The sequence below is a fragment of the Centruroides vittatus genome, unplaced genomic scaffold (genome assembly GCF_030686945.1).
Source record: "Centruroides vittatus isolate TY-2023 unplaced genomic scaffold, ASM3068694v2 contig_1832, whole genome shotgun sequence".
NCBI lineage: Eukaryota > Metazoa > Arthropoda > Arachnida > Scorpiones > Buthidae > Centruroides > Centruroides vittatus.
Genome location: NW_027121128.1, coordinates 604,452 through 620,120, shown reverse-complemented (window position 1 = coordinate 620,120; position 15,669 = coordinate 604,452). Strand labels below are relative to the sequence as shown.

Genomic DNA, 15,669 nt, shown 5'->3' with positions numbered 1-15,669 from the left:
AATATTTTTAGATGCATTAATAATAATATTATTTATTTAAGTGTATAGATAAATAGGCAATTTTTTTATTTACTAAGATAAATCTTTGTCAAAAGAAATTCTTAATATCCTCTTATTAAAAAATATTTTACAAAAACTACAGTAGCTGTTCATTAATCTGATGCCTATGGGACCAGAGTGGTGACAGATTATTAAACATGCCAGATTACCAGATATATCCTGTTTTTGTATTTTTGCAAAATTTTATATCTGAATGTTACTGTACATTTTGTAATAGCTCATGGTTGACATTGATGGTTAGATTGGAAGTTTGGTTTAGAGACGAGGTGTGTTGCCACAAACTCAGATCAGCCTGTTGATTCTATTCACTGACTTTGCTGAATGAATGATGGGCTAGAGAGAGACTTGAAAACAGCTCACGAGAAACTGAAGAGCAACTCTTAAACAATTGGTCTTGCATGCATTCTAGACAGAAGACCAAATTCAGGACCAAACTTGAAATCAGATGATTTCAAGTTTGTGTAAACATTATTCAGGATCAAACTTATTCAGTGATTGTGGCATAAATAGACATTCAACCCACCACAAACAAGATAGATACTGTAACCAAGTGATTTATATTTCTCAATAATATTGCTCTGAATTCCATGGTCAACTCCAAACATGTAGCAACACACATAGACACATATTCCACCTTTTTGCCTTGATCTTTAGTAAATCGCATCCAAACAAATTGATTCATGAAATGCTAGCATACTGAATTATTATTAGATAATTGTGAATTATCAGCTACTTTTTAGAGGGTATTACCAGATACGTATTGTTGAGTGTCAGATTAACTATGGTACAGTAAAAATTTATTTGGCTTGGTAGTTGCATTTAAAAAATAATATGAAAAATGTTAACTTGTTAAGTATGTTAAAAATATGTTATAAAATGCTTAAAAAATTATATACAAGTCCATTTAAGGAAATTAACTATGAAGTTTTTACACTAAATTTAATTCTTAATTTGGTATTTCAGATTTTTAAAATTTTTAAAAATAAGAACTTAAATGCAACAAAAATTAGAAACTGACAAATGTTGAAATAGTATGTAAAAAAATGTATAATAATGTGTGTTATGTATAAAACATTTGAGAAGAAAATTAGTGATTGATTGATTTTTGTGAAACCGTGTTGTATTATTCTTCGAGGTATCAAACACAAATCCGTGTTAATAACAACCACTTGGCTTTTTTCCACCTTTATTTAGTTGAATGTTCTTTTCCGTTCTTTTCTTTCTGGTGGTATTCGCCGTTTCTATAACAATGGCTATTGTTGATTTTTGTGAAACCGTGTTGTATTATTCTTCGAGGTATCAAACACAAATCCGTGTTAATAACAACCACTTGGCAAGAAAATTAGTTTTATATTAACTGTATTTTAATTTATGTATTTCATACCATAACTATTACCATATTCTTCTTTTTAGAAAATTTCTAATGTTTAATTTTAATAACTAATATATATTAATATACACTTAACAAATTTACCTGCTTAGCTTGATTTTCCATTTCCATGAGTTCAGGTCCCCAATGTGCAACTTGCTGTATGAACAAAATGTTTATATTTAAATTTTTAATTTTAAAATTTTAAATTTTAATTTTCTCATTGTGTATATATAAGATTAATTTGAGTATTTTAAAAACATTCAATCATAATATTAATATTTAGCTTCAATTTTACTATTAAAAATTATCAAATAGCTAAAATTAATTATGAAATATTCAATTATTAATAAAAAGTTCAAAATTAAACAGTATATATATAAATTTTTATTTAAAATTTTTTGAGATTTACAAAAAAGAATATTGTTCTGTCTTCATTTTCAACCTTTTACTTAAAATATGAATGGCATTGATTAAATAATTTTTTAAAATATGGCTTTTTACATCAGAAAAATGCATAGTAATTTTATATAACATTGTGTTTTTATGAAAAATTAAAGTCCAAGCACATTAAAAAAAATGATGTTTTTAGAATGAAACTAAGCTCACATTTTTAAATGGATAATTTATGTATAAATAATAAATATATATTAACATTAAAGTTATTTGTACAGACACAAATGAAAATCATTGCTCATATACCATTAATATTCCATGAATATATAAAAATTTTTAATTTTTATCATGAAACAATAGAAGAAATTCCATATTTTAAAATTTATTTTGATTATATAATTATATTTATTTTAATTGTTTAAAGACTATAGAAACTATTCTATAAACAAAAAATTAGAATATAAATATAAATATGTAAATAATTAATATTAATATAATTATATTTATTTTAATTATTTATAAAGTAGTTTCTATATATATCTTTAAAAATACAGCAAAGAAACTAACAAAAAAGAAACAGAAAGTGCATATTATATTAATTATTTATATTTTTTAACATGGCTTTTCTCAACTTTACTTATCATAACAAGATTCAGAATGTTAATAATTTAATATTTTAGATGATGTTAAAATTTATTTATTGTATTTTTTAAAAATAAAAGTTTATTTAGATCATAAGTTCATAATCTGTGGAAATTCATAGTATGTTTTATGTAATAATAATTTAATCAAAGATTTGGATCTGCAATTGTAAAAATGCTGAAAATTAAGAACAAAATGTGTAATTGAAGAAAATTAAAGAATTTTTATGAAATGTTAGAATATACAGGTCATTTCAAAAATCTTAACTAGAAACTGCACTTTACTATAATGGGGCTTTGGAGTATTTAGGGCAGTGATTATCAACACTTGTTCCACAAACTCGCCAAGTGTTCCACAAAAAAAAATTTTTTACAGTGTTTTTATTGCAAATTTATTCTAGCCGACTACATTATATTACTATATTCATAGACAAATCCATGTTTAACTTTTTGTTCAATACAATAAAGTTCATTACTTTGTTGCTTTGTTTCACAAGAATAGTAAACATGCTTATCTTTTGAATATATTGATGCTAATGCTCTATGTAATAACAAGTATATGAATGGTGTTCCACAAGCTGAGAATGGTTAAGAACCACTGAATTAAAATATATAAGCCAGCATAATTCATATAACTTGTACCCTTCACATAACTAACATACACTCATCCTTGCAACTGTATGTCACAGAAGCCTAGTCAAGATTTATGAAATGTATTGCATATAACAAATAATTTTTAAAATATAAACGTTGAATACTTTTGAGTAGATTTTCTAAAACTTTTATATATTTTATAAATAATGTGTAGAAAAAATAATTTAATAACACTTACAGGATTATAATAAGTAATTCCTATTTTTTTTAACATTGGAATTGCAATATCTGTCCTCCATGTTGTTGGATTACACGAGCCTCCAAGAAATACTGAAAGAAAATTAATAAAATATAATGAATAAATTATGTCTCAAACAATTCTAAATTAGTTGTTATTAGATATTTTGAAGAATTACCTTCATATTTTGATGGTTCTGTAAAATAAAAATGAAAATTATTTTTATATTATTTATTAAAATTTATTGATTTAATAATGATAAAAAGTATTGATATAATTTATTTATAGAATATATAAAAATAAACATCAATATCAGATTTTAACTGTATAGAATATTGTCTGCGTAAGATAAGATAAACTACAAAAATACAGTAAAAACAACAAAACTTTTATATAGTATTTTGTTTCAGTTTCAATGAGGTAAATGATCAAAATGTATATTAGCAACATGACATCTAATATTATTGAACGTCATGTTCAATAATATTAGATGTAATTCAAAAAATATTTTTGTTAAAATTATAAAACGTGAAATTTTGAAAAAAAAAATAATTTTTAATCTGAAATTGTTCAAATAATCTAACTGTTTACAACAAAATGTTATAAAATAAGCAAGAAATCTTTCAGAACTGCAAATATATCAAGAAAAGATAATGCAATAGCAATTTTCACAACTTGAAAGTCATATGAAAATGATTGACTGTTTGTTTTTTTTATAAATGAAATTATTTGCTCGGAAAACATTTTTATTATTTAGACAGATGAAAAAATATTTGCTGTAATGATTATGGATTTTAAATATTACATTGTAAATATGTAAGATTACATAAAGAAAATTTCAAACACTTATTACATTATTGTATACTTTCATTATATATTATTGCATACACTTAGAATGTTAAATAATAATTTAAATTAATTGTAAGAAATTTAACTACTCTCATTTAAAAGTTTATATATTTTTCTGTTTTTACCATGTTTTTATATTTATAATTTGATCACTTTCTATTTACGAACAAAAATAATTGTACAGCTTAACTAATCCAAGAAAAATTACAACATCTGTGTAATTATTTAATAAAAATTTCTTGTAATCATGTATTTTTGGATCATCTGAATCATGGATTCTTCTTTATTTATAAATAGATTTGTTTATTTCTACTATGTAAATTAGATTTTTATTAATTTTTTTAAAGCTGAAACTATTTTCATAAAAAAATATAAATATTTAAATAAATTTTTCTTAATTATTGTTTAGTATACAATTATTATTTCTGTTATTAATTCACTGTGAGATAGTTTTTAGGCTGTGATCAAAGACTTACAAAAAAATTGATGAAAATAATTTCGAGAGAGAATAATAATTTTAAATTAATTTACAATTTTGATCTATATGAATTTTAGTTCCTCAACAATAATATTTTCTTAATCTAGTTTATTCATTTTAATTTGTTTAGTCATAAATGACAATTCTTATTAATAATAAGATTAATAAAATCTGATTATTTTAAGTAGCAGTATATTTTTCAAATCAAATATTTTTGATTAATTATATTTAAATTTCTAGATTATTTATAAAAGTGTTATTCAAACTGGAATAATGTATTATTTATAAACTTGATTAAACTTTAAAATAAATAATTCTGAAGCATAGAAACTGTAACTAAAATAAACTTTATCTAATCAACTATTCATTAATTTTCAGGATTTAGATCCCGTAATTTATTATTTAAAATAAAATAACGTATTAATTTTTCCTTATAAGGGAAAATTAATAAATTATTATGAAATTATGGAATGTGTGCACTTTCAAGGAAAGCCTTAAAATAGTAATTAAAAAATAAAATTGAAGGATATTCACATACCAAGGATAATAAAAAAATTGTTTTCATTAATTAAAATATGTTTAATTAATAACAACAGAGAGATCAAAGTTCAAGTTAAAAAATATGTAATTGAATTTAATATTAAATATGTTTAAATTTAATCTTTGATAATCTGATTAACTACAATTTTTAAAAATTGTGATATTGTGATATGTAATAATTTTACTAAAATTAAGTTGACAACATTTTCAAAACTAAAATCTATATATGAATTTGTAGTTAGTCCTATTTTATTGCACAAGGTTACCAAGTTTTTATATATAATGAAACAAATTATAAAATAATATTAGGGTTGTAGATATTTTGTCAATTATAAACAATCATCATTTATATTTGCTATTAATTAATTAATGTTAAAGAGCATCTTAATAAATTAAACTGTCAAAATTCATCTATGTTCATGATTACAGTTATTAAAAATACAAATAAATATCTAAAAATGTACACTTTATATCAAATCTAGAAAAATAATAAACAAACATAAATAACTACATCCCATTTCTCAAATTCAAGAAAATAATGTTTTAAAAGATTATTTTGCAATCATGTAATATCTATAGATTTAAAATTAAGCCAAAATAAAAATATAGCAAAAAGGAATTTACTAAAAATAAATTTATAAAACAAAAGTTTTTTTTTAATATGCAAATAAATAATATAGAAAAATATACTGTATTGTTTATATATTTATATATAAAATATGTGATTGTTGTTGTTATGGCAACATAAATATGTTTATAAAAAAAATTCAAACAGAAAAAAATGTAATGTGTTCTTTTTTTGCTGGTTGCTGTTTGAATTGATTTGGAAGGAAAAGGAAAAAAAATTATTTTGTACTCATCTAAAGCATAGAAATACAGTTTTAAAAAATTTTAAAGTATTTGAGTGTGTCTATTGATATTATTGTAAATACACATATGAGGCATGTCATTCCAAACTGCATCTTATCCATATTTCCTTTATTCCAAAATTATTTCAGTTTAATTCAATTACTCCAAAAGTAGTCTTATCAATCTTATAAACTTCAAGATCTCATTATAATTCCATTGGCTAATAGCTCCCATTATGTCCATTCTACATATTTGGTTTATTAATTAGTCAATGTCAAGCTTTTAAACATTTTATTGAATACTGAAAATTATGCAAAAGAGTATAAGATGCACTTTTTTATAGATGAGGCACATTATTCCAAAGTATATAGTGACAAACAAACAAATATATATATGATTCTGAAATGAAAACTTTATACTTATATATGTATATATAAATGAATTGTGTCATTGATATAAAAAGATATTATGTTATTTTAAAATACTGTAATTGTTTCTTATTAATTCAATTTCCATATTAGAACTGTCATTTATGACTAAACCAAAATATATTTCTTCACATAAAACTGAGTCATAATCATTTAGCCACTGTGAATAACTGTTTGTACTCTTCTTCCTTTCTAATTATGGTATTTAATAGAAATTACACAATAGCCATCAAAACAGATAAATGATTTGAACGAGCAAATCAGTGATAGTAACCAAAAAGAATTTTTTTTGTATTTTTTACATTTCTTTTTTCATAAATTTCTTTCAAAAATTTAATTTTTGGAATCTATCCATTGTTTAAATAATTCTGTATTATTTATAAATTTTGCTCTCTACACTCATTCAGTTCATAAATATCCAGGATTTATTAACCATGCCAGTAAAGTCATTCTTTATCTTTAACATAACAAATTTCAGTAAGTAGACAATCAGTTTTGATTTACTAATTAAAAATAGTTCTTTTGGGGACTTTTAATGTGCATATTGGTCATAACAACAACACATTATTCTGAATTTATGTGCATATAAAATAGATAATCCAATAAATAAGAAAAACCTATTAATATACTTAAAATATTACTCATAATAAAACCGATATTAATCATGTTAAAGTTGTACAAATATGAATAAAACAGATATTAATATGAATATTTAAGTTAACTTAAGTATTGAAAATAAAAAACTGAAAGTTATTTTTGTTGACTAGAGTTGAGAATAGTTTAATTTAAATAAAAATTTTCTCCGGTGAACAATACAATTTTTCTTCAGAATATGCTTAATTTGGAATAAAAATATACAGATATTTACCAAAAATATTCCATAGCTTACAAGTTAATGGCTATCATCAAGAACAAAAACACAATACTCCAATGTGTTTGTTTATTCATATTGATGAGTGTTAGCTCAAAAGCATAGAATGTTTCTCATAAATTCCTGTACATCCTGTACTCAAAATAAAGCATCTTTGATTTTTAAATTTGGTGATTTTTGGTAATTCAATTTCTTTCAAATCGTTCTATTTTTTTCTTTCAATTTTTAAAATCAACTCAATCTAAAGAATATGGATTCCATAAATTCATAATACAGCATTATATTAAGAAAAATATTATTATTGTCATTTTCTTATATTCATTACAAATGCAATAATAGAAAATATAAATTATTTCTCCCCAAAAAACTAAATTACTAATATAAATATATAATGTTTTCATATAAAGTGCATTTTTTCATATCATTTAATTTTATGAAACAAATATACAAAGAACTGACTAAATGAAACAGTTTATAATAAACAAATAAAGCTATAATATAAAAAAAAATCTTGTTTTCAAATAATTTATTAATCCATCTCTACTATTTTCTATTGGGTACAGTTTATTAAAACAGTATTAATAAACTATTTCCTAGAACCAGCAATTATTAACTACCCTAAAACTTGTTATTTTTGGATTCTACAATTTTAAATCTTACATAACAACAGTTATAAATTTAGTCAACTAATGCTATAATTATTTCTGAAAAATTTTTCGATGTATAATATTAAAAGATGCAAAATCTGATTGTATAAAAATATACACGTATATTTTTATACATAGTCATGTTTATTAATTCTGTAATAAATTAAGTTATCCAAAATTGAACATCATTTGAATTTTAAATGTCAGATCATTTATCATATTTTCATTATTTTTTGTTCGAATGTAAAAAATTGTGATAAAAATTGTTAAGACATTTACTTTGCATTGGTAAAGAACTTCTTCTTCTTGAATGCAGTCTTTGTCTATCTTTAGGACATTTGGATAATGGAATTGGACGTGGAATCCTAAATTTAAAGAGCAAATTTCAAATTAAAAAATAAATAAAATTTTTCAATGTCTTATTTTAATCTTTTATAACCAGAAGTGGTTTCATTTTCAGGATTTTCTTTTTGTTTATAGAAAAAATGATATTCTGAAATACTGTATTTACTTTAAAAATTCAAATAAATTATTTTTTTAAGAATAAGTGAAAAACATCCTTAAATACAAATAAATTAAATAAAAATATTTATTTTCATTAACTTATAAAACACATACGTTTAATTTGAATTGTCAATCAGGAAAAATATTCATATGTAAAATCCACATTGCCAAACAATCTGCAGATTAGCCATCAATTATTTTTAAGCTAATCATTAGCCTTAACATAACTCAGTGGATAATCTGAGAGATAATAATCTGATTTGTTTCTATTGCCAAATTAAGTAATTATAATTGCCTTACAGTCCTTACTTCTAATTTATTTTTAATTGTTCTCATTCTTGTGTCAATTTTTAAACACCAGTGTAAAGTCCTAGTAATGAGTAATGTCCAAATAGACAATTAAAAATAATTCAGATTATTGCTTATGTTATATATATATAATGTCTGTAAAATCTATTGTGAAACAATCATCATCCAAATAAATCGTAAATGCAAAAAATAATACTTGAGAGATTTTTAAGAATCAGTAATTTATTCAAAGTAAAGTAAAAAATTTCATTACCTTTATCATCACAGCTTCATATTGCAATTATAATTGGGATCTGAAGCTGAGATAATAAAGATCTTGAAAAAATTTTATCCAAATTGGTTACTGACTCCTCAAAACTCTCAAGTATTGTTTTTTTGATTTATAAAAAATATTAATTCTGAATATTTTTAAAAACCAAACACAACCAAAAACATGTATCATAATAAAGTGTAAGTTATAATTACAACTATAAAACTGATAAAACCTATGTAATATAATATTACATACAATTAATTCCAACACTATATATAAAATGAAGATGATAGTTTACTCAATTGGTGAGAGAGACCAGTTTTATGTGGGGCACTTGTATATGTGCAAATAAAGTAAATATAGAATATATATACTTTTATTAGATGTTGAAATTATTTAATTTAATACAAAACAAATAATTTATTGGTGTTATTACTAGGTAAAATACATAAATTCTGTATATGAAGCAACAAGATTCCTTATTGGGCAAGAATCAGAGATAGTAAATCTAAATAAAGTAATTAACTCATATTATGAAGTTTAGACTATTTACAAAAAATTTTTACATTTTTGAGTCTATCTTTTAATCCTTTACACTACTCCAGAAGTAACAGTTACTATGGTTATTTTGAAGAATAACACTTTTCCATGGAAAAGTGTCAGAACCTCTAATAAAAGGCTGACCTGGATCATTTTTAACTTTGTGAATTTTTTACCTATTTAACCTTTGTAAAAGAAGTTTATTCTTCAAAATAACCATAGTAACTGTTACTTCTGGAGTAGTGTAAAGGATTAAAAGATAGACTCAAAAATGTAAAAAATTTTTGTAAATAGTCTAAGCTTCATAATATGAAGAAATAATATCCTGAGTCAACATTGAAAATTGTACCATTTGAAAGTAATTAACATAAAAGAATGAATATTTGCATCAATCTTTTCATCAGTAGATATTAATCTTATACAAGAACAAAAATGACATTTATATTATTAATTAATAAAATATAAAAAATTTTAAAGTATTCTGGCTATAAATTATTTTAATATTGAATTTAAGGCCTTACTATATTATGAGGAAGTTATTTTAGAATTGGAAAGAAACTTCTATATGAAGAAATTGAAAAGATTTAAAAAAAAAAAAAAAAAAAAAAAAGTTAATGGAAAATTCCAAAATGTATATAATCATAGAATATTTTAAATGTTAATTTTTATAGCTATTTTAAAATTTTGTTAATCTCTCTGAACTTTGTACATATTCAGATATGTTATAATATAGTTCTATATATAGATTGAGAGACTAATAAGTAATGTTATTGTGTATTAACTTGATTCCAGAAATATCTATATAAGTACATAAATTTGTAAAAACTGACATAACTAAAGGAATATCAACATAAATTAATATGAATAATAACAAGACTCAAAAACATCAATAAGCCTGTTTTTAGTATTACTCCCAAAGACTGACTCATTAAAACTATACATTACTTTCATTCTAATTCATCCTCTTAAAATTTTTTATGATATTTCCAATATAAAATCTATTCATTTTAACAAATTGTCTATAATAAATAAACTTTTGAATTTTTTGAACATTTCCTTTTGACAATCATTTATTTTAGACAGTGCTTTTGAACTAATTTTGTGTGTGAAAAAGATCAAAATTACTAGCTTTTATAAAAAAAAAAATGTATTGAATAGAGTGTTTTTTCTTTAAAAGTGATGTTTTTGAAAATACAACTAATACAGTTTATTTATTTATTTATAAACTATTACCTGTCATGCATATTAATATCCACATAACCAACGTACCATTATACTGTTGTATCAATATTTAATAAAACAATAAAAATATTTTAAAATTACAAAATAATAATAATAATAAAGTATTATTATTTACCTTTTGTCATAACATGATTTTAATTCAGATGCAAAGACACAGAATTCTCCAAATGTGAGATATTCACCATTTTGACGGTTTGAACATTCACTAGCACACTGCAACATTTCATGCACTAATAGAAAATTTTTTAACATAAAATATAATATATATATATTACATTATATTGAATATTAATACTTTACATACTGCATCATTATTATTTTTAAAACTATCCCTTTTATAAATAAATTAATTTGTAATTCCACAACATTCGTAAATACTAAATAAATTTATTAAATGTATTATTTATTTAATATTTATTAATAATAATAATAATAATAATAAAATTATCATATAAGTTTAATAAACAGTGAATAAATAATTTATCTTTTTTTAAATAAAAAAGTTCTTAATTAAGAGAGATAATTTTTTTAAAAAAATTAATTTAAAATACATTTTTAATATAATAAAATAAAAAAAAATTTCCTGTCATTTACATGGAAACTAGTTATTTGATTTTTATTTTATTTAAAATAAATTACTTTCTAATTTAATCAATGGAAATTTTCCCAAATTCCTACAATTTGTCTAAAATTTAAGACACATCACAATTGAATAAAACAGTTATGAATTATACTGAGCAACTAACCTTACAAACCAGTATGTGCATACATAATTACATATGACAAGTACTTTCAATCCTATACAGATCGACATTACATCTACATAGTAACATAAAAACCATATCATATCTTACAAAAAAATATATGGTTTTCACATATTTTCATATTACTACATGAATCTGATGATGATGATCTATATAAGATTAAAAGAACTTGTCATTTATAACTATATGTGCTAGTTTATAAGGTTGATTATTTAGTAAACATTTTTCTTTTTTTTTTTAAATATAAATTATTAAAAAGAATTAAAATTATTATGTCAGTAATTTAAAACTTTGGTTGAATTAAAAGAAGAAGGTTAAATAAACTAATTAATTTACTTTTTAAGAAGGTATGTAATAAAAAATTACCTTGAGAACTGGTTGGAAATATATCAATAGCATGAAAAGTAAATGGAACTGCCTGGTATGATAACTTATTGGCAGATTCGGCTCTTTCACACCACACTTGAAATAGCTTCCTGTAAATGATATTTCATTGTATTAATTTTAAATATTAGTAATTTAAAAAATATATTTATAATGAATGATACCTTTGGAAAACCATAACAATATATTGAATTATAAAAACACAAAAATTAGTAAAATCATCCATAACTAGTTAAATTTTGTTTTAAATCTAGTTTCCTTTCTAGAAACCTGATACCTATTTGTCAGCTGGATTGAGTAGGATGCATTTTTATATGTGTATTCAGAAATTTTGTCTAATTTGTTCCCTAATCTTAATACTCAAATGCATAACACCCACATTACAAATTAATTATCTCTGATCTCTGTCTGATAGAACTATTGCTAAATAAATTTTGATACCAGAATAAATAGAAGATTAGATATTTCTGTGCAAAGATAGTCATGATAGCAATGTAAAATGCAATGGTAATTATTTAATGATCTAAACAGTTCTGCAATTTTTTTCCTGATAATTGATTTTAAAATTTTATATAAAGAAAAAAACCAAAACTTTAAATGATTAAAAAGCTATGTATAATATTTTAAGATATTAATATAAACATTACAAGTTAACCAATTAAATTAAAAAATATAATAAATCCCAATTTTGAAATATAATGTAATTTTTGTTGACACTATTGTTTAGATCAAGGGTTCCTAACCTTTCTGATGTATTGACATACATAAAAGGTTGGAAACTCGTCTCGTCTACTCCTTTTAGGAAAGTTTTTTCCCTTAAGTACAGTTCATACATACATGTAAATATGTATCTAATGTATCTAATTTGTTCATTGAGCACCTTTCAAACTTTCATTGACTCCTAAGAGGTAAATTCCCTTCAAAGTAAAAGTATTTGCATCCAAACCACGACTTCCCAATGAGAAATTGTGGTTTAGATGCAAATACTTTCACTTTAATTAAATTGCTAGACATTTACTAGTCGAGAAATATTATTTTTCAAGGATATATATCTCGATAATTTAAAAAAGTTTTAAAATAAAAACAATTTTTCATAAAATGACAATCTGTAAACATTTGTTCTATATATTGATAATTTACATAAGTAATTGAAACAGAAGCTTGAAAGCTGTGAAATTTAATACATTGACTTCTTTTTCCAATAACTCAATAACAAGAAATGTCATACTTTAAGTAAGTTTATTACTGGTAAATGTCAGATCTCTTAGATCATCTTCAAGTGACAAACAACAGAATATAAAACTTCAAATTTAAATAGTAAAATCTGTATAACAGAACTAGAAAAATAATCAGAGAATTAACTTACCGAGTGTAATTTCCATATAGAGAAACAGACATAGTAAAAACTTTGAAGAAAAGTTAATTTTTTCCACCAATCCCAGGAAAACCCTAAAAATTTAAATAAATATTAATTTTTATTCAATTACAAAAATGTACAAAAAAGTATAAATTATTGGAAAAAATGGCATAAAATTAATTATATTTTTTTATATATATAATAGAAATATTGCCATAAATATTACATTTTTAAAATTGACATTAGTAAATGATTTTTGCTTTAATATTAATAATATAATAGTAATAATACGCTTAATTTACTTATAAAAATTCTTGATTTGAATTAAACAGTTTTCTGATCATTTAAATTGTTTTATTTCTTTCTCTGTGTAATTTTATTTAAAAATAAAGAAAAATTAATTATATATAAATATAGTTATTTAAATATTAACTTTTAATTTAATAATAATTCAATGAACATTCAAAGGACTAAGCTAAACAGACCAACAAGTGAGTGAGCAGATAAAAACACAACATTAGTAATTGGTTCATGTTTGACCAATAGACTGGTTCCATGAAGTTTTGTGGGTTTACCTGTCTAACACCTAACTAGGAGCCAGTTTTCCACAGAAAGTCCTCCTGAAATCATCCTTGCATTGCATTGGCTTATCCCATCAAACCAGAGTAAGCTAAATCATTCTTATCTTAAAAGTTTGCTATATACATAAAGAATAGTAAGGACCAACAATGTTTTCACTATATCAAAAGTCCAATACATTTATGTAGTCAACAAGAGTTTACTGTATAAGATAAAATAAATTTCCAGATATCTGGATAAACCAATTAATAAATAAACACACCTGTTTTATATTCGCTGAGCTTATTCTTTTATTCCGAACGTTTTCAGCCTACTATAATAGGCCATCTTCAGGCTTTTCATTTTTGTTCGAAATGGTAACATTCAAATTTATTTGAATTTGTATTTTAAGTTAACGGATTAACATACTCTCAAAACGCGTTGCAAACTAACCAAAAACTTAACGTAAAAAATAAATAATAAAATACAAAATAACTGAATAACAACAAAAATAATAAAATACAATAACTGAATAATAACGATGAATTTTACATCTAGATTAATTAATTGTGAATGCTAATTCCTATCCAATCCAGCCCATATTTTTATGGATTATCCAATCCCATACTCTTTTCAATTTTGTACTTCCAAGCCGATGGTAATGTATTTGCATCTTTTGAGTTTAAGCATCTGTCCCTCATTTTGCTTTTGTAAATTTCTATTTTTTCCATTTCCATTGCGATGGACGGTGAATGTCCTGTTTTAACTATCTATTGTAAAATTCATCGTTATTATTCAGTTATTGTATTTTATTATTTTTGTTATTATTCAGTTATTTTGTATTTTATTATTTATTTTTTATGTTAAGTTTTTGGTTAGTTTGCAACGCGTTTTGAGAGTATGTTAATCCATTAACTTAAAATACAAATTCAAATAAATTCGAATGTTACCATTTCGAACAAAAAATGAAAAGCCTGAAGACGGCCTATTATAGTAGGCTGAAAACGTTCGGAATAAAAGAATAAGCTCAGCGAATATAAAACAGGTGTGTTTATTTATTAATTGATTTAAACAGTGCTGAGAAGAAGATAGTTAGATAGATATCTGGATAAACTGTAAAAGATAGCAAGCTTACAAATCCTCATTTTTTAGCCCAACTTGAGCTAAAAAAATGGATGGAACTAAAGGAAGTAGAATGATTAGCATCTTTTCCAGCTGTTTTTACCCTTTGGTAAGAAGATTAAACACTAGAGCTAAGTGGAGCAATATAGTTATAGTAAGATTTATTATTACTATAAAGCAAACCTATAATTTTCAAGATTGTACAGAAATTAAAATTATATAACAATATAAATACACACCCAAAGCTGTTAAGAAGGGTTACAACTAGTGGCACCATATAACAATATAACAATAATTCTCAAATACTGTTGTATAAATAACAATATTTAGACATTAACTAGCTAACTGTGCTAAATACTTTAACATGTTAAAGGAAAAACCACTAGCAAAATTATTTTTCTAACATACATTTATTTCTATTTTTAATACTTATATATAATTCAAAGTTATAATTTAAACTTTAATTATAAAATTTTTAATTGCAAATGCATTCAAACATGCATTTATACAGATTTCACAGATGAAATGTATTCAGTTTTACTGATTAGAACAGTTATGAAGCTAAACATTTGTTAAACTAGAGAATACTTTCAATTAATAAATATAAAATGCTTAGTTATAAATTTCAGATACAAACAAATTTTATTTGTTTAGATTTAAATAGATATTTTATATG

The 15,669-nt window shown here is 22.8% G+C and overlaps 1 protein-coding gene across 7 annotated transcripts in view; it reads right to left on the bottom strand.

Moving 5' to 3' along the window:
• Positions 1 to 15,669, bottom strand: part of raw — a 57,689-nt gene that overhangs the window by 12,747 nt on the left and 29,273 nt on the right. For all 7 annotated transcript variants that reach the window (XM_067264247.1, XM_067264243.1, XM_067264246.1 and 4 more), the window contains 7 exons: positions 13,323 to 13,405; positions 11,939 to 12,048; positions 10,924 to 11,038; positions 8,240 to 8,325; positions 3,477 to 3,494; positions 3,299 to 3,390; positions 1,535 to 1,588 (listed from right to left, as the gene is read on the bottom strand). In XM_067264247.1, coding sequence (XP_067120348.1) covers positions 1,535 to 1,588; positions 3,299 to 3,390; positions 3,477 to 3,494; positions 8,240 to 8,325; positions 10,924 to 11,038; positions 11,939 to 12,048; positions 13,323 to 13,354 — 507 coding nt within the window. In that variant the 5' untranslated portion in view covers positions 13,355 to 13,405. The remainder of the gene's footprint in view (positions 1 to 1,534; positions 1,589 to 3,298; positions 3,391 to 3,476; positions 3,495 to 8,239; positions 8,326 to 10,923; positions 11,039 to 11,938; positions 12,049 to 13,322; positions 13,406 to 15,669) is intronic.